Raw genomic sequence first — 21,626 nt, 5'->3', positions numbered from 1 at the left:
TGACTTGTATTCGGTTCCTACGGCTGCTGTAACAAATTACCACAAATGGGGCAGCTGAAAATCAGAGTGATCTATTTCTCAGGGAAATCAGGAGGCTGGAAGTCCAGAATCAAGGTGTCAGCAGGGCCAGGCTCTCTGCAAGTCTCCAAGGAAGAGTCTGTCCCTTGCCTCATCTGGCTTCTGAGAACTCCACGTGTTCTTTGGCTTGTGGCCACATCCCTCCAATCGCTGCCTCTGGGGTCACATGGCCTCCTTCTCTCCTGTGTGTGTACATCTTATAAGGATACAGGTTATTGCATTTAGGGCCTACTTGGATAATCCAGGATAAGCTTCTCATTGCAAGATCCTTAATTTAATCACACCTTCGGTCATATAATATTCACTCTTTTGCTAGTTAAGGTAATATTCACAGGTTCCAGGCATTAGGATGTGAGTATATCTTTTCAACCCACTGCTTGACTTTTGCAGAGTCAACCTACTTAGTGACAGAATTTAGGAACCAGAAGTCAGCTCTCCTGATGTCAGACCTAGATCCCCTACACTGCCCCGGGCTGCCTTCCGATTAGCCCTAACTAAATATCCCTTGCTTGGGTCCATGCTGTGGAAGCAGAAAATTGCAGGGACCCCCCTTCCTGCACCCCATCAGGCCCAGGCCAGCAGTGTGACCCCATGGGCTGCACCACACACCCACCATCTCCCCTTTGTCAGATCCACGTTTCCTTAGCAAACTGGAGCCTCTTCACCATCTTCCTCCCTTATTCCCCTACCCCCTCCATAAATCTTCTTTCCTTTTCTTTTTTGAATTCTTTTAAAAACAATATAACTAACATGGATGCATGCACATCATATTTAAAAATCAAATGTAAAGAGATACACTGTCAAAAGCATAGAGCATAGGGAATTCCCTGGCGGTCTAGTGGTTAGGACTCCACGCTTTTCCCGCTGAGGGCCTGGGTTCAATCCCTGGTCGGGGAACTAAGATCCTGCAAGCCACGAGGCCAAAAAAAAAAAAAAAAAAAAAAAAGCATAGAGCATTATATTTTGCCCTTAGTACATATTTTATAAATCCACTAGATCAATATGGGGAGAAGCAGTGGGTGTAGGAAAAAAACATGGGCTTTGGGGCAGACAGGTCTGAATTCAAATCCAGACTGTGCCATTGGCCGATGTGTGACTTTGAACAAATGACTTTGCCTCTCAGAGGCTCCATTTCCTCCTCTTTAAAAAGGAGAAAAGAACGCCCACCTTGTGACCACCTAGAGGGGTGGGATAGGGAGGGTGGGAGGGACACACAAGAGGGAGGGGATATGGGGATATATGTGTATATATAGCTGATTCACTTTGTTATACAGCAGCAACTAACACACCATTGTAAAGCAATTATACTCCAATAAAGATGTTAAAAAAAGAACGCCCACCTTCTATGGCCGCTGCAGGCGTAAATGAGTTCACAGAAGGAAAATGTCTGCCACAGAGGAGAGAGTCCGTAAATAGCAGCAGTTATTGTCAACACGGGTCATTACGATAAAAACTAAAAGCCACTCCTGGGAAGCTAGAGTCAACTCCCCAAAACCCCACCTTCTGTCTTTCTCCGCCTCCCCTCCCTCCCTGCAGGCCTCGGTGCTTGCTGTTCCTTGGTATTTGTGAATTGCCCTTGGCCTTGAAGAGATTTTGAACAGGACAATTTCTTGCCTTACGTAAAAGTCAGATTTGTCCTTACTACCTAACTTCAAAGAAAGCCCTGAACCCTGCTTGGGTTCTGAGCCCAGAAGTGCAACGGGAGAGAGGCTGGGGCTGGGAGGACACGTGTGCCTGCAGTGGAACAGGGGCCGATGAGCTGGTGCCCGTCATGGGAGCCAGGAGACGTGAGGCCCCTTTTCCTCCCACCCCGGGACAGGCCCTCATGACTTATGCATGCCTTCTTTTCATTAGAGGCAGCTGACTAAGCACAGGGGCAAGCGGCCCTGTGAGGGGCGCCTGATCCGGAGGGCGTGGGTCTGAGGCTGAGTGACACCACTGAGAGATGCAGCGGGGTGGGGAGAGGTAGGTGGGCAAAAACTGCAAGCCCCCTGGGAGACTGGACATTTTCTCTCCGCCCTTCAGTTCATTCTGCCTTGAGGAGGTAGCTTCCCTCTGAGCCGGGCGGGATGAAGGGGGTTGATGCTTAATGGAGGATGCAGCCCCTGGCATCAAGGGCAGGCGAGAGATGCTCTGACCTTCCTAAGCCAAGAAAGAATTCCTGGATCCCACTGTCATCAGACACTTGTTAAAAAGCACAGAGGTAGGCCACAGGGCTGAGTTCCCTCACTCCAACCTGAGTTTCTACACACGCACGCGCACGCACACACACACACACACACACACACACAGAGTCAATGGAGGTTCTGAGATGCCAACCTGTTTGTACCCTGAGTGGTCTCTGAATAGCGCAAGATCACAGGGTACAGGGCTTCCCTGGTGGCGCAGTGGTTAAGAGTCCATCTGCCAATGCAGGGGACACGGGTTCGAGCCCTGGACCAGGAAGATCCCACATGCCGCAGAGCAACTAAGCCCCTGTGCCATAACTACTGAGCCCGCGTGCCACACTACTAAAGCCCACGCACCTAGAGTCCATGCTCCACAACAGGAGAAGCCACCGCAATGAGAAGCCCGCACACAGCAATGAAGAGTAGCCCCCACTCGCCCCAACTAGAGAAAGCCCGTGCGCAGCAACAAAGACCCAATGCAGCCAAAAAAAATATATATGTGTGTGTGTGTGTGTGTGTGTGTGTGTGTGTGTGTGTGTGTGTGTGTGTGTGTGTGTGTGTGTATATATAAAGATCACAGGGTACGAAGCCCAGTGGATGCGGAAACCTGGTTCCCAGCACTGTGGAGCAAAGGATGGAGATGAACAAGATAGATCCCTCTCCCCGACCCAACCTGTAACTGACCACTCCAGCCTCAGGAAAGAGGTAAAAGGGAGAAGACAGTGATGGGCGAGAAAAGAGTAACATTCTAGTTGAGGTCCTGGAGTATGGGCTTTGGAGTCAGTCTGATCTGGGTTTGAATCCAATGCTGTCACTTCCCTTGAGTAATCTCTTTGACCTCCCTAAGCCCGCATTTCCCCAACTATAAAATGATTGTCCTGAAGGTGAAATATCATGATACACATAAAGCGCTTAGCATAGCACCCAGCACCTAACACATACTCCATAAATGGTAACTATCACTGCTGGTAAGTGGAGTCCCTTAGAGATGTTACCTGATACACAAGATGTGACCAAGATTCTTTTGCCCAACTTGTATGAGTGATCAAACTTCTACTCAAACTGGATGTTGGGGGAAAGAGAGGGATGGGTCAGCAGTAAAAGGACCTGTCTGTTGAGTGACTAAGATTTTGAGCATGGCAGGTCCAAGCTCAGAGAACCAGAGCCATGCTCCAGTTCCAGGTCCTGGTCTAACAGATGAGGCCCAAAGGGGTGATGCCCAAGGTCACAGCTGATGAGAGGCAGGGTCCACCGCTCTATCTGTGCCACCACACTGCTGGGGGGTAGGGGCGTTGGATAAGGATGCTTCCTGTCTACTATGACCCACACACACTGGGCATCTTCCCATGGGGTCCTTGTCCTCAGGACCTTGCCAAGGTATAAAGCAGCCGGGTAAGAGTGGGGCGTTACAAAGGCAATGTTCCTCATGTCTCTAGTGCTGGCACAAATACACAGCGAGTGGCTGGGATGAGGCTCTAAGTGAAGTCACCCAAGCCAGGGAGCCATAACCCCAGGCTTTCCAATAGCAGGGTGGATCAAGTTCTACTACAAAAGGCTGCATTTTCACCTTGACCTTGGGCCCAGGATGAAAGCACCATCAGAAACCAATCTGAAACCAGCCTAATGTTTTTAGCAGAAGAACAAGGTCCTTGTGGATAATTTAGAATTGTGGTGTAACAGGAAATATCAGTTTTACTTGCAAGATGCTGTATCTCAATAATTCCTTGGTCCTTTAATGTATGTTTAATCATGAACCGGTGATTAGGAGGGAGCTGTGAGCCGCAGAGCTATCTCCAGGCGGCACCGGGAACTCCAGCCAGGAGACACTGGCCTGTGGAAGGGACAGGGCCCTGCAGGACGAAACTGGAGAGTGTCCTCTATGGAAGGGAAAGGCCATCGCAGACCACGTTTGGGGAGGGAAGACGGGGTTAGCATGGCGTTAGGAAGGCTCCACAGAGACAGAACCAAATCAGATCAATACCAGACTTTACAAAAGACCGGCCAGCCCATCTAGCGACCTGCCCAGCTTTGTAGCCAATGCCATGGTCCCTCAGATCTAATTCCCACGACTTCACCAAGGATGTGCTGGGAAGTCCGAGGCAAGTAGCCACTCAGAACCTCGCGTTCCCTTTCTATAAATTAGAGGTATATTGTGACTTAGGCTAAGCCAGCTACATATCCTGAAACCCACAGACTGTAGTTTTCTGCTGTCACAGTTATGCACACAATAATAACAATAATGATCAGAAAAACCACAAAATAGCTACCATTTATTGAAGGCGTGCTATGTCCAGGAACTGTGTTAAATGCTATGCATTTAATTCTCCCTAGGAAATAGTATATTATCATTCTATCAAAGCAAAGGAAAGGTAAAGAGCTTACTCAATCTTACACAACTGTTTGTGGCGGAGCCGTTTAAAATTAAAATCCTGCGCTTTTAAGCACTTCTTGGTATGTCATCCCTCAGTGTTCTCTTTTCACAAGAAAAAACTGGCCATAGGACTAATACTGAGTATATTATATTTCATTTAAAAATACTGAGCTAAGATCCTGTCTCATTCACCCTGTGTCTGCATACATCAAACACACACAGATGCCCCAGCTCTTGGGGGCCGATCCTGGGAGACATGCTCTAGGCTTCCCTGGGCTGCCTGGCGGAATGGAGCCCTGTGGCCAATGGCAGTGACTTTGTCCCTTCCTCCTGCTTCCTGGAATCACTTCCCAAATAAACCACTGCATCCAAGTTTTTATCTCAGGCTCTACTTTGGGGGAACCCAAGTTAAAACTACACATGTGTATATGTTTTTGAATTAGCTCACGTTTATTGAGCACTCACTAAGTGCTAAGTGTGATGCTAAGTGATTTACCTGAATTGCCTTTTTAAAAATCCTCAGAACAATGCCGACAATCTATCCCCAAATTACACACGAGGAAGCTGAAGCACAGAGAGATTAAGTAACTTGTCCAAGGATGCATCCAATCAGTGGTAGAGTTTAGCTGGTGCTTTTAATCTTTGTTAAGCTGTCTCTCCCTCTCGGTCACAGAACTGCTTACCTGGAAGCTTCTACAAAGAGCCTAGCCTTCCAATTCAGGCTCGATAAAAATTATGATTTGCATAAAATACTTGAAGGAAATCTTGGCAACAACCTTATTTAAGTGCATGACTCAAAATTATCCTGCAGAAAAGGAAGTTTGTGCTCCATGATCATTTTTTTAAATGGGTTACATGGTTGGACAGCAGGACAGAGCATCTGAAACTAGCACTGACCCCCAAATCTGGGACATGTGGTCGTCCTGTCAATTCCTCACTTGCTTCTCAACGACAATGGGAACTAGTTGACCACGTCAGAAATGAAAACGTTCTCTAAGCACTGGGATAGCGTTAAACAGGCCACTTTTTCTCTGAGAAAAGAAGAAAGAAATCTTTTTATACAGAAGCAAAAATGTCCTGCAAGAGAACGTGGCTCTTACCCTGTCACACCTGTTCTCTGAGAGATCCACAGGCCTTTGAAATTTCCTTTCCCATTAGCAGCCATACTTTATTACTAAATTTATTTTTTTAAACTAAAATCGAAGAGGAGCGAAATTCTAATGACCATTTTCTACCTCACTTAACTGAGCCTCTACCTTGATTAGGGGAAGGGTCGACCCTTCCCCTAATGCTCTTCAAACATTTCTTTTTTCCAGAACTGCCGTGGGAAGAACTGAGTTGAGGGAGGTGTCCTGGGGAGAGGTGAGCTTCTGGGAGGAGGGCGGAACGACGTTTGTGAGCTTTGTTCCCAGGGTACAAGCTGGAGCCGCGAGGGGCAGCGTCTATACTGACTTCCAGGGGCGCGAGGAAAACGCTCGGCCAGGCGCTGTGGAGGGGAGGCCGCCAAGGTACTCCCCCAGGGTCACCTCATCCAGCAGCTCTGACATCTGGGGAAAGTCACAGAGGCTGCAGAGGGCTCACGGGGGACACTGACACCAAGGAACTAAAGGAATTCTGTGAGGAAAGTGCCTCAGACTTGAGCGATGTGCCATCACCACCGTTCCCAGCCCCGCGTGACGCCCCTCAGGGTGACGGCCTGAAGGACCACAGCGGGGGCAGGGGGCTGGCACTGCGGGCAGCTCTGCCGACCCCAGACCTGCCCGGCCTCCCCGCAAGCAGGAGGGCACACTATACACACAAATAAACTCAAAGGGGCTTAAAGACTTAAATATAAGACGCAACACCATAAAACTCCTAGAAGAGAACACAGACCAAAAAAACTTTCTCTGACATAAACCGTAGCAATATTTTCTTACATGAGTCTCCCAAGGCAAAAGAAAGAAAAACAAAAAAATAAACAAGTGGGACCTAATCAAACTTACAAGCCTTTGCACAGCAAAGGAAACCATCAACAAAACGAAAAGACAACCTACAGATTGGGAGAAAATATTTGCAAACAATGCCACCAACGAGGGCTTAGTTTCCAAAATATACAAACAGCTCATAGAACTCGATATCAAAAAAACAAACAACCCAATCAAAAAATAGTCAGAAGACCTAAATAGAAATTTCTCCAATGAAGACATACAGATGGCCAACAGGCACATGAAAAGATGAGTCCACATCGCTAGTTATTAGAGAAATGCAAATCAAAACCACAATGAGGTATCACCTTACATGGGTCAGAATGGCCATCATCAAAAAGTCTACAAATAATAAATGCTGGAGAGGGTGTGGAGAAAAGGGAACCCTCCTACACTGCTGGTGGGAATGTAAATTGGTGCAGCCACTAGGGAAAACAGTATGGAGGTCCCTTAAAAAACTAAAATATAGAACTACCATATGATCCAGCAATCCCACTCCTGGGTATATATCTGGAAGAGACAAAACCTCTAATTCAAAAAGGTACATGCACCCTAATGTTCATAGCAGCTCTATTTACGATAGCCAAGGCATGGAAGCAACCCAAGTGTCCATCAACAGCTGAACAGATAAAGAAGATGTGGTACATATACACAATGGAATATTACTCAGCCATAAAAAAGAATGAAATATTGCCATTTACGGCAACATGGATGGACCTAGAGATTATCATACTGAATGAAGTCAGACAGAGAAAGACAAATGTTATATGATATTCCTTATATGTGGAATCTAAAAAATAATACAAATGAACTTATTTACAAAACAGAAACAGACTCACAGACAGAGAAAACTATCTTATGGTTACCAAAGGGGGAAGGGAGGGATAAATTAGGAGTATGGAATTAACAGATACACACTACTATATATAAAATAGATAAACAACAAGGTCCTACTGTATAGCACAGGGAACTATATTCAATATCTTGTAATAAGCTGTAATGGAAAAGAATCTGAAAAAGAATGGATATATATATATATAAGTGTGTGTGTAACTGAATCATTTCGTCTACACCTGAAGCTAACACAATATTGTAAATCAACTACAGTTCAATTAAAACAAATCAATAACGAAAGACAAAAAAAAACAGAAGCTGCCTCATGAAGCCCAAGCGATACATCTGTTTACGGTTATTAAATAAATGCCAGTTGGACCCTTCTCAGCGTGCTGGCTGAAGTCGGTGCCAGACACCTGAGGCTCTCCAAGAACCCAAGAGAAATGAGAGCGGAAAGGCAAGCTCCCAGGCACTCACCACGGCTCCACGAAAACGCTCCGCCAAGGCTTCCTCAGAACCGGGAGGCTGGAGCCCTCATCTGCGGTCTGGCTCCGTTCCCATGGGGTCCTGGGCGAGTCATTTAACCTTGGCTTTCTCCCTCTGCCAGGTGAGAGGTGACACTTGCTCTGTGCCTCCCTCCTGGGTGACCTGGGTGTGCGGAGGACCGCTCTTCACTGCTCACCTCATCCACACGCGGTCTCTTTTCAAAGGGGTTTGAGACAATTGAAGCCAAATGGTAGCGTGAACAGGTGAATAAGATGGAAGAAAAATGGAGGACGCGAGCAGTTAATGGTAAAGCTTAACCCATGTATCGTGACAGAAATTTAGTAGAAACGTGAAATTCTACAGATGTATTTTAAGCACCTCTCCGTGTACTGGAAAGATCATGGCCTTTGGATTCAGACGTGGTTTCAAATTTAGTTCCAATATTCATAGCTGTGTGACCCTTGGCAAGTGACAACCCCTCTGAGCTTCAGTTTTCTTGTCTATAATAAGACAAACGCTGCGAAGCTGGTGGAGGATTAAATGTGACCAATACATGCAAAAGCACCTAGATCAGTGCCCAGCACGCAGTAGTGCCCTCGTGGACGTTGATTTCTTTTTGCCTGCCTTCCCTCCTTCCTCTTTTCATTTTTTTTTTCCCATGGTAAATAAGGAAGTCTCCAGGAAACACTTCTGGCATTATTTGAATAGTGGGTTAGAGGAAACTCTCTGAGAATGAGAAAGTTTGAAATTACGAAAGCAAGAGAGCCTTGTCATGCAGGGAAGGGAGAAATCTTCAAGATGGGAAATGACTCAGTTAACTTATCCAAAGTCACCAGATGAGTCTTTTACATTCTCTACATCGTATCTTCGTTATCTGGGTGTAGGATTAATACAATAGGTTCTCTCTACACCTGAGATCTCTCAAGGGTATGTGGGAGTAGAACAGGGAACACCTGGGAGGATGTTTTTTCCACGTGAAGCTGGGAAGACCAGGGGCAGGGTCACTGTTAGGGAGCGCAAGGGGCGCAACTCCAGACAGACGTGAAACTTTGCAACATCAGGACTCCTGGGTGGTCTAGGGGGCGCTAGAACCCGCCAGTCCTCTGTTCCTGGAGCTGGCATTGGACGGCAGACGTCTGCACATTTTCTACTAACCAATTAGAAAGTAAAGATGATAAATGCAGCTCCTTCTTGCACTCTGAGGTCACGTGGGTGTGTCCAGGCCGGCAAAGAGACAACCAGCAAAATTCCGGGCAACTGGCTGGTATCAGGGGTGCGCAGCCGCAGGAAGCAGCCCGTGCCGCCTCCTCTGTGAAGCCTGTCCTGATAGCCCCTCTCCCCAGGGAGAATCAAACCTGCCTTGTCTGCCTCAATGATCCCTGAATTGACGTTCATCACAGCCCTCAGACTCTTCCACTCCATGCAACCATTTGCACATCTGTGTCCCTGTCACACACGGTGAGACCCCCCAAGGCTCTTGTATCCCCAGGCCTAGCGTAAATGACCATCGCACACTAGGTGCTTGGTGAATGCGGGTCTAATTAATAAATGGAAGGCTCAGGACTGTAAGAACGTGGTAAGGAAGCAGGAGAACTGAGCGGGTTAGCAAGACAGAGGCTCAAGAGCAGGGAAAGAGACAGAGCCTGTCTCCTGAAACCTACGCTAAGCTGGAAACTTAGGAGGAGGACAGTCGGGTTACAAGGCCAGAGCTAGACGAGCAGTGAAATTTGGCCCAAGCCCTGCAGGTCCCTCCTGCTTGAGGACAGTGTTGGGTTTCTGAGCCTGGACTGGGTCTGGGCTCACAGTTGGGGTCAGTGATACAATCAAGGGTAGTGTGATGCTGAGGGACGGACTCTGGAGCCACACTGCCTGGGTTCAACCACTGCCTCCGCAGCTATAAGCTGTGCAACGTTGGACTTGCAATCTAGCTTTTTTCTGCCTCAGTTTTCCCATCTGTAAAATGGGAATCGTAACAGTAGTACTTGCATCCTAGGATTGTTGTAAGGGCTGTTGTTGTCATTACCAGATGCAAGGGGGGCACACTTAGTCCACAGGTCCTGACAGTGATGCAGTGTAAGAGGAAAGAGGAATCTAGTGGGTTCTGACTTCTATCCACTCTATTACAGCTGCTCTAACTTAAACTGGCTAGTTGATCATCTGCAGGTCAGTTCTCTCTCTACATGCTGCTGAGAAATGTTTTAAGGTCCACTTGGGGAGAGTCTGGGAGTCACTACCGTGATGGTGCCATGGGTACTTCTAAAAGAACATGGGTTTGGGCTTGGTTTGCTGGTGTATTCAAATGAACCAGTGGGCTTTGTGGTTTAGGCTTTCTGTCTTTATATTCTACCTAAAAGGGACAAAAGAACATTAAAAAGCTTCTTTAGATGTTAAAGTTCCTTTTTGTTTTTAAAGGCACATTTACTATGAGCCAGGCACGCTGTTCTAATTACAAATATTAACTCACTTAATCCTCAAAATAACCCTGTGAAATAGGGCAATAACTATCACTAGTATACAGATGAAGAAAGGCAGAGAGAGGGTAAGCACTGTGTCCGCAGCCACACAGCAGTGAGGGGTGGAGCCAGGAGCATGAACTCAGGAGCCTGGCCCCAGAGCTGCTCCGGTGCCTCCTGTTACGCCTGTTATGCCAGAAGATCTAAGTTTGGGTAAATTCACAGGAAGGTAAGCGGGCCTCTCCCAGCCCAGGGTGGGTTGAGCTGCCTGATGGTCCTAGGGTAGCTCTGTCTTTCCTGCTGGAAGGAAAGGAGACTCCCACAGACCACATCAGACTCCCTGGGTTGACTCCCAGTGGCCCAGCTTTGGAAGGGAAGTTCTGTGGCCCCCCAGAAAAGGAGCTGAGAACCCAAGCAGACAACCCCCATGAGGTCAAGGGCACTGCCTACCAGCTATGGGGCCTGAGCTCCCAGGGAGCACAGCCCTGTAACCTGAGACCTTAGAGGTAGATGGCTTCTTCCCCTTGGTTTACTATTACCTCTCAGATGGTCCATGACTCAGACTGAGGACTGGGGGCCTGGGGGACTTCCTCCTTCTTCTCAGCAAGTGCAGGGAGCCCCACGGATGCTGGTAAACAGGTGTATGTGATTGCCAGGCCTTCACAATTGGACAGCCTTTCCTTTCCCCTGATAGAGATAAATGTTGATAACTCAGTGATGATGATAAAAATTGTAAAGTGCCAAGCACAGCATGTTTAGTTACAAAAGCCAGGAAATAATTGCTGCAGCCTTGCTGCTAAGAAAACCAGTTGTTGAGTCCAGGATAATTCTAGTAAGAAATTGGCATCCAGGGATTAATTGTTAGAATGTAATGACCGCTACAACCCAAATTAATGAGAACAGAAGGCAGTTTCCAATTTGAATCTCAGGAATGAAACAGACCTTGCCAGGCTGGCTGCTACAGAAAAAGAGAATGGAGGACTTTTTTTTTTTAACCTCACTACTGATTGGGCGAAAAATCAGAAAGCATTTTGCAAGAACAGCTTCTGAGAAGACTAGCCAAAAGTCTGTGAGGACGCCTCAGGAAAACTCTTGAATGATTAGTAAAAGCCTGGCTGAGGTCGTCCTAGAATCCCTGAGCAGGTTTGGGGGCAGCAAGGCAGGGCTGAATCATCACCGTGCTGGGGGAAAGGGAACGGGTGCCAGGCGTGGAGACAGACCCGCCCCTGACACTTCAGCTTGACCTTCAGCAGATCACCTCTCCTTTCTCAATCTGCCCCTTCCTGCAAATCTGGGATGGATTGCAGCACTTACCCTGCCAACCTCAATGGCTTATTGTGAGGATCAAACAAGGAAATACCTGGCAAAGTGCTTTGTGATCTTTCAATCACAATGTGGGTGAAGAGTATTATTTGGATAAATTACCCCCTTCCACATCCTTTTGTTTGCTTAGCCCTTGTTGTTCTAAAAAGGACTCAAGGCAACCTGCCTATTTTTTCCTCATTTCTTGCAGAGTTATAAGCACTCTATAGAATAATTGTCATGGCGAGCAGTGTTCAGCACCAGAAAAGACCCAGGATGGTTTGCTGGGTCCACTGGACAGGAGTCTGAGGGTCCCGGTGGGAGAAGAACCCTTAGCAGGTCTTCAGAGCATTGAACATGATGGGGAAACGAAGATGGGGTAGCCCATTTGTTCATGTGTCTACTTACTGAGCTCCTGCTATGAGCATGTATTTATTGAAGACCTGCTATGAGGATTGGCTCTCTCATGGAGCGAGTAAAAGGACCCTCAAAAGATACCTACTTAACAAATACCCATGGGAGAGGTCCCCAATTCTTCACCAGTTTCGCAGTTCTTATCCATTTCCCTCGCATCTCCATCCCTCTTCCTAGCTGACATAGAGATGCTGAGCAGGGTTCCCCTGAGTTCTTTCAACTAACTGGAAGGCATGCTCATCACAAATGAGGAATCCCAGGACTGCCTGCCAGACTTGAGTGGTCAGAGTAGGTACTGAGAGAGGATGCAGACTTGGTGCTCCTAGTCAACGGAAAATCACAAGCATTGTCAGAGGATGTGGTGAAATTGGAAACCTTGTGCACTGCTGGTGAGCCTATGAAACAGAGCAGCTGCTGTAAGTAACAGTATGCAGTTCCTCAAAAACTTTAGCACAGAATTACCATCCGACCCGGCAATTCCACTCCTGGGTATATACCACAAAAACTGGAAATGGGCTCAAACAGGTCATTTGTACACCCATGTTCACAGACGCATTAGTCACAGTAGCCAAAGGGTGGAAACAACCCGTGTCCATCAACAGATGAATGGATAAGCAAAATCCATATGGTATGTCCATATAATGGAATATTGTTCAGCCATAAAGAGAAATGAAATTCTGACATACGCTACAACATGGATGAACCTTGAATCCACAATGCTAAGTGCAATAAGCCAGTCACAAAAACACAAAAACTGTATGACTGCACTCATATGAAGTATTTCAAATAGGCAAGTTCATAGAGACAAAAGGTAGATTCGAGGGTACCAGGGGCTGAGGGAAAGTGGAACTAGGGAGTTTTTGCTTAATGGTCATAGTTTCTGTTTGGGGGTGATTTTTTAAAGTTCTGGAAAGAGATAATGGTGGTGGGCTGTACAACATTGTGAATGTAACTCATGTCACTGAATTGCACACTTAAAACTACTAAACATGGCGAATTTTGTGTTATATATTTTTTACCATACCAAAAGTATACTTTGTTCAAAAAAAGGAAAAAAAAAAGGTCAAGTCCTTGAACTTGCTGGTCATAGCAGGGCCCTGGCTTACCATGGGTAGCTTCACGCCGCGCCTCTCTCCCCCTCACTCTCCGGCCTCTTGGGCCTGGTTCAGCCTTCCTGTTCATCTTGCTCTCTCGCATCACTGGGCCTTTGGAATGCTCCTCTACCCGCCCAAAGCAAGCCTTTTCAGACCACCCAGGCTAGGTCAGTTTCCTTGGTTATATGCTCTCAAAGCCCATACTCTTTCTCTTCAAAGTACAGCCTCCAGTGATGGGATATTCCAATGCTGCTTGACTCCCCCAGGCTCTCCCAGGGACAGTGTCTGTTTACATCTCTCCATTTTAGTGCCATTGCCCATAGCAGGCCCTCAGTAAATAAATATATGCTGGATGAAGAAACACATGAAAGACTGAGCTAGTGCATCTTCTTCTTCCCACCTCCTCCATCATCTCTGTCCCATGATTCATTATCCACAGGGCTTAGGTCTGTCTGAAATAATCTGAAGTATTTATTTCTTTATGTGTCTGTGGTGTCCCTGCCTTCTCACTAGAATGTGAACCCCTTCAGGGTAGGGCCCTTTTCTGCCTTGTCCACTGCACTACCCCCAATATAGAACAGTGCCTGCCATATTGTAGGGCTCAATAGATATCCATTCGATCAATGAATAAGCAGACCTTCATTAGCTCCTGCCTGGATTATCTTCTTCTCGATTTCATGGTCTCCATATCAATGCCAGAGTCACATGGCTACAGATGTTGATTTGCCTGTGTCCCACTTCCGCTTTAAGCCTTTAGTGCTCCCCCAGGGTCTGGAGGTATGGTCCCTGTTCCTGTTAGAGCATACACTGGCCTCTCCTGACACACCCCATGTCACGGCTCAAACCTTCCCAGGCTGGAGGGCCTTAAGCTCACTACACAGACCGTTCTTAACTCACGCTGTTCTCTCGCCCCAGAATACCCTTCCCTGCTTCTTCGTCTGGTTAGTACTTTCCCACCCACCAAGACTGCTCAGATGCCATCTCCTTGCAGGATCCCTTCCCCAAACCTCTATCATGATACGGAATTGTTAACCGCTGGGCTCTCCCACGAGACTTGAGGCAAGAGAGCTGGGAGCAAGTTCCGCCAATGTCGGGACAGGGCTCACTGCTCGGCATATGGCAAGCCCTCAGTGAGGACGGGCTTCACCAAACCCAACTGTTCAGAGTGAACTTGACAAGGACAAGAATGAGCTCTTGATTGAGACCAATGATCGCAATTCTGTAGAACCACCCTTGGACCAGACAAAAGGGCATTTTAAGCCCTGAGCTCTGCAGGTCCCACCTGGCCCTCCTCATGCTGTGCCCCAAGCCTGTGGGGTGAGGAATCTGCAGCCGCAAGTGAATGTTCCTACCTGGGGCTCGCACCTTCCCTTCCAGGCCTCTCTCTGGGTATCCAGAGCTTATCTTTTGCAGACCTGTCCTTCCGACCGTGCCCCAGGCCACCAGTGTGCTGGGCGGCTGATTAAGGAACGTTAAGGCTTCCTTTTTGTGGAGACCGTGGATAGAACCACAGCTGACTCTCTACCACCATGTTTCAGAATTCTGAGGAGTCTGAGCTCTCTAAATTCAAGCTTGGTCTTCTAACGTGTTATGAAGATGTTTACTTATCAAGACGGAAAAAAAAAAAAAGTACCTTATCAACCTATTGGCTTAGCTGTAACTCTGAAACATCTCGACAAGTGGTCTGTGGGCCTCTATGTTACCCTTGCCTGGGGTCTCCCTAATGTTAAGGGCAGACCTGACCTCACCACCAGGAGAGGGGCATCATGGAGTGTGGGGCTCATGTCTCGAACGCAGAAGCCTCTAGAAATACAAGGTATTTTTTTACTCTAAACAGAGATTTTACATATAACTGAACACATGATATAGATAGGATTTATTAGCAGGGCTGAGAGACAGAAGCACCTCTCGGTCTTCCCTGAGGAAAAAAATGCAGGAAGGGAAACAAGCAAGATTGTTTTGTCTCAAACTAATTGATGTCAGAAAAGGAATTACTGGAGGGTCGGGGGGAGACGGAGAGAAGCTTCCAGAATGCTGGAAGTGTTCCACATCTCGATCAGAGTGGCGGTTACTGGGTCATGCACGTGTTAAAATTCACCAAGCTGCACACTTGAGATTAATGCACTTTACACACAAGCAGTTTTGGGAGTCAGTCAGCTGGGGCTGGCCAGCTCCATGCCCTCAAGCAAGTCACTTATCCGCTTAAACCTCAATTTACTCACTGCGTAGTGGGTAAGGTCAACTCCCTACCTCAGGGTACTGCAGGAGGGGGAGGACGTGCAAGTGCTTCATCACTGGTGGTTATTATATTATATCAGCGACATTAACTACTTGTGCATTAGCTATATAAGCTGGTGCTTAAAATGCTTGAAACTTTGAAAGGTACGGATTTGTTTAAGGTAGAGTTTTTCTAAATGCAACAAAATGAGTTAGTTCTGTCCAAAACTCTCCTCTGCCTGACAAGACTGTCAATACCACTTATTTTCACTGACTGATTTCTTGGAAACCACACTTGGGTCTAGGTGTCAACTTTTCTGCGCGGTAAGCAGGTTTCCCCTTGGCCATCAGGCATTATGATGTGACTGGAATTCAATCCTAAGGGAAACTAGAGCCCACTGTGGAAACTGGCTTATTGAAAAAGACTTTTATTACTCTTGCAGTGGACTTCACCTTGGGCCCCCAAAAGAGGCCTGGTCCTGGTTGCATTGATTCCTTATGGTAATGTCTCAGCTCTAATCTAATTCCATATGTAAGCTCAGAGGATGTGGAGAGATTTTTCTGACTGTTTTATATTAGGTAAGCCAAACCAGGATAGCAAGTTTTGAGTCTCAGAAAATATTGACTATGCCTTCTTTGTTATACTGCTGTTAAATTATGCTGTTCTCTAAATCCAACTTCCAAAGGAGAAGTGGGCTTCTCCTAGAGTCCTAGAAGCTTCGAGAGCAGCATCTGTACATCATCAAACCTTTACCTGGTGCCTGCCAAGGACAAAGGACCATCACAGGTACCATGGGAGGAAATAAAGAGGATCTCGGTTCTCAAAGAACTTAACTGGCAATCAACCCCCTCAATGACGTATCAGGAATGTGAACTTCAACCATGGAGATGGGCATGGGTGCAACTAACTGCAGTATGAGTCAGGCCAGGACCAATACTCAAGAGAAGGGTGGGAGAAGGAACCAGAACAGGACACTCACGTAGGCAAGGCACAGTGCGGCTGCTTTGCTTATGTCTCATTTAATCTCCCCAACAACCGGGCAAAGCCGCTAGGATTATTCTCATTTCACAGATGAGGAAACTGAGGCTCAGAGAAGCTAAGACACAGCCCAAAGTCAAAGTCTCTAACAGAGGCAGGACTGGCTACATTTGTGAGGCACAGAGCAAAGTGAAAATCTAGGACCGTATGTTAAAAAATTAAGAGTTTCACAGCAGTGGCTGTAGTGCATTAAAATCAAGCATGGGACCATTCCAAGTGCAGGGCCCTGTGTACCTGCACAGTTTTGATGCCCATGAAGCCAGCCTTGAATGGAGGAGCTACAAAGAATTGTGGAAGGAAAGAGGGATTAATCTTGGTCGGAAAGATTGATACAATGAAAAGCTTTATTGATAGGGGTGGCAATGAGCTGGAAGGGGAATGTCACTTTGGTTTCATATAGTCACACCCAAGACCACCCTGGTGGTGCTTTTTAACCTGAGCAAGATGTAGCCAGGAGCTCAGGTATCTCCTGAAGCTTATGAGACTAAAGAGTCTGTCCCAGGAGGAAGCTGCCAGTGCTTGGTTTAGTTCTTTGCTGTCTGCAACTTTCCCAATCCCTCTGAGAACTCTGTGACCTTCTGGACCGGCTCCAGGCCTAGACTGGACATGTCTGCCTAGTTCCCTATCAGTTAAGAATAAGTCGAAAATAACAGAATAATTAAGCATCAGTGGCTTGAACGAATATAGGCCTATTTTTCTCACAAAGCAAAGTCTAAGAGTAGATAGTTTCTAGCATTAGTTCAGATTCTCAAAATGTCAGTATTGGCCTCTCTGTGATTCTCCTGCCCTTTTTGTCAGGGTATCACCTCATGGTTGCAATATGCTTACTGTAGCTCCAGCCATCTTGACTGCATTCAAGATAAATAGAAGAGGAAAGGGTGACACTACACACAATAGGGAAAGCAAAAGCTTTCTCAGGATCCCCACCTCCCAATGGTGGCCCTTGAAGCTGCCATGAAGTACTATTAGCCATGAAATAAAGAGAACTGGCGTTGAGTAGGTCTTCAGCCCGTTGGTTACTCTATGGACAAATCTAGTGCCCGGTGTTCATCCCAGACAACCTGTATGTCTCCCAGAAACAGTCCTAGGGAATCTTCGGGTCACGGTTGGCCTGGGTATCAATCTGGGGGTGCCTGTTATCCCAGGACTGTGGGCAGCTAGGCAGTCTTCAAAGCGATGACCTGCTGTCCCATGGCACCTCACCTCTTCCCTTTAGGGCACCTACAACTCACACAGAGGATTTAGGTCTTTCCAAGGATGCCCTTTCTCTCCTGTGGGACTATAAACTCCTAGAGGGAAAATCCATGTTCAATTTGAAGAAATGTATTTAAGGATGTCAGTTGTTAGGAACTGAGATTTTGCTGCAATCCATTAATGCATAATAAAGGCTGCAGCACAAGCCACGAGGACAGTGGTAAGAGAAAGCATAGAGTTCCTGTAATAACACAACTTGGAGAGCGAAGGAGGGCTTGCAGAGAAGGCTGTTGACTGATCCATCCATCCGTCCATTTAAATGTTTATTTAACATTAGGTGCCAAGCACTGTCCTAGGCTCTGGGGATATATTAATGAATAAGATAAACAGGTCCCTAATCTCACGGGGCTGATCTCAATCTAGTCCAGGGAGGAAGAAAAATAAAGCTCAAGTAAATAAACAAAGATATAAGGTAACATTACATGCTTTACAGAGAATTACAAGCTTCTATGAATTGGGTCATCCAGGAAAGCCTTCTCTAAACAAACTGCAGGTGACTTCAAATCTGAATGAAGAGAACGTTTCCAGAACCAGCCCTGCAAGGCTTGGGGGAAAACACCTTTCGGGCAGAGGCTGAGGAGAAAACAAGAAACAAAACTCCAGGGCTTGGATGTTGGGAGCCGGAGGGAGACAGGCAGGGTCCTCTGAGTGCTGAGGGTCCTGGGCTTTGTCGGCGAGTGGGGGGAGCCTCCGGATGACAGCTGGGTCTTAGAGGATGAGTCCAGGTAGTGAGGAGGGAGCAAGGGGGAGGGGTCATCCTATGGACAAAGCAGGATAACGACAAAGCCCAGAGGCTGTGCGTGGCTGGGTAAGTGTGACGTGGGGGAAAGGGAACGTCCTCCGAGACACAAGGGGCCACTGACAAGTGTCCCTGTCCTAGACCCTTGGAAACTGCCTGGGGGAGAGTGAGTGCGGAGAGGTGTCTTAAACTCAGGGCAGAGAATGCCAGTGGGAGACCCTCTAGAGGCGTCGAAATATCCAGAAAAGAAACGACGAGGACACACACCTTGGAGGGGGCTGGGTGGTGGGAAACACAGTCGATCTGGGAGATGAGTAGCAAGTAGAAAACATGGCCGGGCTTTCATCTTTGGACGCTCCGCAGGGCCCACCTGGTACTTTACCTGTTACAAGCGTGCTCTGACGGCAGTGGAATGAATGAACAGATGATGCGAGGCTCAGAAGCTCCAGAGAGGAGCAAGAGGGAAATTAGTTGTAGCAACAGAAAGGGCTGCCTCCTAAGTCACTTTCTGTTTACCAAGATGTTTCATAAAAGACACTGACTTTTTAATTTTCCCCTACCGTTACCTTCGGCAGGAAAGTGAGCTGGGAGAAGTGGTCATCTGGAGCACTAATTTACAAAGGTGTGAAAAGGTCAATTCAGATTTAACGCTGAGCACATCACCCCGACTTGGCTGGGAGCAGGGCTCCCAGCTTTGGTGAAATCGGTTTCCCCTCCTGGTTTTATGGTGAGCAGCGTGGTGGGAAGCTCTGGCGTGGAGGCTGTAATCCCTTCCCTGCATTTTCTCCATCATCTTCCTTCCCATTTATTAATGTGATGTTCCCAGGGTCGAGATAATGATTTAAAAGCTCTAATTTTGTTACATTCTGAAGCCTGTCTGCCATCAAGGCTGATTGTAATGAGATTTGGGAAGGACATGGGCTCTTAGCTGGGGTCAATTCATCTCTGGGAGAAAGTGCTACCATCAAAACGCCCAGGAATTATTAGCACTTAGAGGACAGCTGAAGAGACCTATTAATGAGAGCTGCCTGGGGAGTCCTGAAGTGTGAGGTGCAATTATATTTCTTATTTATTTCCTCCGGCTTCATATTTAAGGGTGAAGAAAAGATGCGTAGATAAGATCTCGTGAAAATCACTAAATATTTAGTGATGCTGTCCCAGCGCCTTGCCCAGGTACCACGTTCTGGCACTCCTAGACGTGAGCACATCAGCACACGCTAGGTCTCGCGTCCACTTCTCAGCCCAGCCCTGCAGACAGGAGAGGATGGCCTGTTTTCCATTTTCGTTTTTTCAAAATGAGGAATCTGAGGCTCAGAAAGAATAAGTCCCTTTCTCTGATAAGTGGTAGAGCAGGATTTAAAGCTGGATTTTCCATTCCCGGTGCACGGTTTTTATAAATCCATCACACCCCTTTCTTTACATGCCAGGCTCTGTGTGATGCAGTCTGGGGGGTCCAGAGAGATTTTAGCAAGTGGTTTCCAACCCTGCCTGCATGCTAGACTCAGCTAGGAAGCTTTAAAAGAAGAAAAAAAATGTCAAAACCTGGTCCCCACCCCCAGAGATTCTGCTTTAATTAGATGAGGTCAGACCCAGACCCTCTGAGCTTACGGAGATGGGAGAGAAGGAAGAATGTGGGAAAGACACTGAATCTTAGGGGGGCCGTGGTTACTCTGTTACTATTTTTATTACTATCAATGCTTTAGTGACTGCAAGAAAGGCCAGGTGCCCTGCCTGCTTCTGGGCCTTATCACACTCAATCCCACTAACAACCCTCCGAGGCGGAGAGCATAATTGACATTTTCAGGGAACTTAATATGGCACAGTGAGACGAATTAAGGGCTTGGAACTAATAGGAACTGACTTCAAAACCAAGTTCTGCCGGTTTCTATTTGTGTGATTTTGAACAAGTCACTTAAACCTCTTTAAGTCAAACTTGCCTGGTTTGTAAAACGGGATGTAAAAATTGCCTAAGTTACAGTGTGTGGAGATCAAATGGAAGAAAGCGTGTCTTTGAACTTTGTAGAGTCTACTATGTAGGCCATCAAAACAACGACCTGATGATACTACAGAGGAAAAAAACTGAGGCTCAGAGCAGGAAGCAATTTGCCCAAGGTCACAGGCGGGTGGACACACTCCTGATACAAAGCCGTATCACCTCCTCTACTGTGGACCTATAGGATTAAACCACCAGATGCACATTTTCATGGTACCTGGTTGCCCTGAAGGCATCTGCATCTTTAGACCTCAGACTTAAAGGAAGGGCAGGATAATGTGGGCGGAGAGGAGTAGGAAAAGCTTCCTAGCGTCTTTGGATGGCTAAGTCTGAGACCAAAATGTTGCCAGTGCTTGGGGGTTCACGGAATAGACCAAACTCTCTGGGGCCAAGAGTTTACATTCAGATAACTGGAAAATTTTAAAGCTGGAAGGCATATCAACCTGTAGGTTTCACGAAAGAAAAGGAAATGGGAAAAACTCCAGAGGTAGAAGGAGACTTAAGGTTTCTAAAGTAGTAGCTATAAAAAGACTTGCCTTGGAAACTGGGGCAGACTTGCCTTGCCTGTAGCGGGTCTGAAGATCAGCTGAAATAGCAGACTAGCGCTTCTCAGCACTGGCTGCATATCGGAATCACCTGGGGAGCTTTCACAAGACTCCAGAAGCAGATTAAGTCAGCAGGCTGGGGGTGGGCCGGGCAGTAAAAGCTCCCCAGGCAAATCAGTTGTGCAGTTAGACCTGAGAAACCACCACTCCGAAGCATCATGCAAATCTGAGCTGTGATTATGTTATTATGCAAGTACCCCCAAGACCATGATGGAATACAGTGCCCACCTTCTACTGAGGTTCAAATAAGAGCTAACAGCGTTATCTACAGCAGAAGGGACCAGTTAAACCAAAGCAGGAGCTGTCTGGCCTGAGGGGGGATGAAAAGAATCCCTTGTGGTTGCCTCTCTCTAGGGCAACCCAAGCATAGACTTCCATGACCATGTGACCTCCAGCCTTCATTTGCTCTTTAATAAAGGAAATAAGTAGAACCCCACGGAGCTAATATTTAAGGCTGGGCTGGAGGCCATGGGGGTAGGAGGTGGAGTTGGAGAGCACTTCAGCTTTCAGACCAGTTCCTCCTGTTTCAGAATGAGGATGAATTTCTATCTCCCAGGTCTGCGTACAACCAGCTCTCACACAATAGGTATTTGTCAACTGTACTTAGGATATTGA

General features: G+C 47.0%; 2 protein-coding genes across 2 annotated transcripts in view; one reads left to right on the top strand and one right to left on the bottom strand.

The window, feature by feature from the left end:
• Positions 1–14,666, bottom strand: part of LOC309615687 (uncharacterized protein) — a 104,141-nt gene extending 89,475 nt beyond the window's left edge. The window contains exon 1 of the mRNA XM_082365749.1: positions 10,894–14,666. Within this exon, the coding sequence (XP_082221875.1) occupies positions 10,894–10,909 (16 nt within the window). The 5' untranslated portion in view covers positions 10,910–14,666. The remainder of the gene's footprint in view (positions 1–10,893) is intronic.
• Positions 1–21,626, top strand: part of SIAH3 (siah E3 ubiquitin protein ligase family member 3) — an 83,947-nt gene that overhangs the window by 9,050 nt on the left and 53,271 nt on the right. The gene's annotated exons all lie outside the window — the stretch shown is intronic.

Source organism: Balaenoptera borealis, assembly GCF_965194805.1.
Source record: "Balaenoptera borealis genome assembly, chromosome: 18".
NCBI lineage: Eukaryota > Metazoa > Chordata > Mammalia > Artiodactyla > Balaenopteridae > Balaenoptera > Balaenoptera borealis.
This window is presented reverse-complemented; position numbering and strand designations above follow the sequence as displayed.